The following is a 2,270-nucleotide window of genomic DNA, read 5'->3' on the forward strand; positions in this document are numbered from 1 at the left end:
GGTCTAAGCCCTAATGCAGCTTAAAAGAGCATCTCACAGGCTAGAGCAGGTCTCTCACTTTCTGTGCTGCTGACTTTTGGGGCTGGCTGTTGCAGGAAGCTGAGCAGCACCCTTGGCCTCCCCCCACTAGATGCCTGTAGCATGCTCCCCATGCAATTGTAATCATCAAAAATGTCTTTGGACACTGACATCTCCCAAGGCACAAAACTACTGTCCATTGAGAACTACTGGCTAGAGAGACCCAGATTTTGAGGCCCTCTCACCCCAATACCAAACAGGACTCAAGAGTACAGCCCCAAAGAGGCAAACCTTCCAGGTATAAAACGTCTACAATTGACTCCTGGTTTCCTAGCTCTGTTACCCTATTCTGAAGCTAACATATAACATATAAAACCCTATGCAAATGGCATAACATGAAGTGGGGCAAAATATTCAGGAATTCTGTAAGTTCCCTCTGAATAGAGAAAGCTAGAACAGAGGAAATTGTGGTGATACGGAAATTCTCTGAACAATGACTAGGATTCACAGCAATGTTCAAGCAAACTCTTATGCAAAGAACCCTCCTAAATGTTCAAGCAACTCTTATGCAAGGAACCCTCCTCCTTCTCCTGATGCATCTTGATGGGTGCAGCTAACTGGATATGTGTGAATCCAACCATTGTATTTGTGATCGTTCCTGCAAAAAAGAGGCGCTAAGCCAAGAGAGAGAAAAGCATGTTTTCTTGGCGAGTTTAATAAGTTGGTTTTGTTTATTCCTACCTCTATTACTTCTGTTTGTTCTTTCTGCAAAAAAAAAAATGGGTTGAGCCTGTCCAGAAATCACCCAGCCATGGTGGGGTCACCCTGGGTAACTTTTAAGAGGAAGAAATAATTTGGGGGCCAACTAACCACTTTCTCTTTGGACCATATTTTGCCATCAGGCAGATTAGACAATCACAATTGTGGTCATTGATATGCTTTCTCATTTTACCTTTATAGGAATATCTCCAAGAGGAAGTATTTGGAGTTGTGTTTTTGGCATGGTTGGTCAAAGGCAGAAGCAAGAAGAGTCAGGTTAGGTGTCCATGAGAAGTCAGTCAACTGAGTAACACAGAAGGGACCAATGGGACAACTCTGCTGACAGAACGCCTTGCCCATTAGAATCCATCCCCACCTTACTAGGTGGTCTGCAGATGCTCAGATGGACATTAGGGGAAATCTGGGAGACAAAGGCTGACACGGGAAAGGAAATGGGCCTACTCAAATGCCAAGTCCACTGTCACTCATCACAGACAACCCCAAGACTTACATCAGCTGCTCTACATTGCACATAGGGTGTTTCAGCATCTCACACAGCTGCCGGACTTCTACGGGGGAGAGGCTAGTGCCATGCAGGTTCAGGTATTTCAGATGAGGGTTGTGAAGGACAGCCTTGAAGAAGTCAAGACCATTCCCAAGGCTGGAAGCAAAATTATACCTACAAGAGATGAGATATTGGAACCTATGTGATGAAGCCTAAGCACAAAGCAAGATACTTTGTACCAAATTCTTCCTACATCCCTGCAGAGGCTTATGAAGCTGTTTTTAGATCTCTGGTTACTCTTGCCTATAAATTATTTTTCTTTGGGATCTTCAGACACCTGACAAGCTCAGAGGCTCCATGGCATGGATCGCTCCTGTTTCCTAGTCCTTCCTATTCTACCCACCACTTCTCACTCTATAATGGAGGGGACCCAAAGTCATCTCTCAAATTCATTGTATTGAATTCTCAGCACCAGGACAGAGACCTCTCAGCACCATATTTGTGCCTCTATGCATCCCTAAGCTAGCACAGTGCCTCACATTCAGCAGAGATGTACAAAGTTGAATTAATGCTCCAAGCAAGACTGTGTTACCAAAAAAAGAACCAACGTGGAGAAAAGGGAACCCTTGTGCACTGTTGGTAGGAATATAAATTGGTGCAGCATCTATGGAAAACAGTATGGAGGTTCCTCAAAAAGTTAAAAATAGAACTACCTTATGACCCATCAATTCACTTATGGGTATTTATCCAAAGAAAACCAAATCACTTATGAGTATTTATCCAAAGAAAACCAAAACACTAATTCAAAAAGACATATGCACCCCTATGTTCACTGCAGTGCTATTTACACAATATCCAAGATATGGAAGCAACCTAAGTGCTCAACAATAGAAAAGTGGATAAAGAAGATGTGGCACGTATATACAATGAAATCCTGATATTTCCTACAACATGGATGGAACTAGAGAGTTTTATGCTAAGTGAAATA

The 2,270-nt window shown here is 42.9% G+C and overlaps 1 protein-coding gene across 1 annotated transcript in view; it reads right to left on the minus strand.

Moving 5' to 3' along the window:
- Positions 1-2,270, minus strand: part of NLRP9 (NLR family pyrin domain containing 9) — a 37,984-nt gene that overhangs the window by 15,148 nt on the left and 20,566 nt on the right. Inside the window, exon 5 of the mRNA XM_011379317.2 lies at positions 1,289-1,456. Coding sequence (XP_011377619.2) covers positions 1,289-1,456 — 168 coding nt within the window. The remainder of the gene's footprint in view (positions 1-1,288; positions 1,457-2,270) is intronic.

This window comes from Pteropus vampyrus, unplaced genomic scaffold (genome assembly GCF_000151845.1).
Source record: "Pteropus vampyrus isolate Shadow unplaced genomic scaffold, Pvam_2.0 Scaffold357, whole genome shotgun sequence".
In the NCBI taxonomy this organism is placed as follows: Eukaryota; Metazoa; Chordata; class Mammalia; order Chiroptera; family Pteropodidae; genus Pteropus; species Pteropus vampyrus.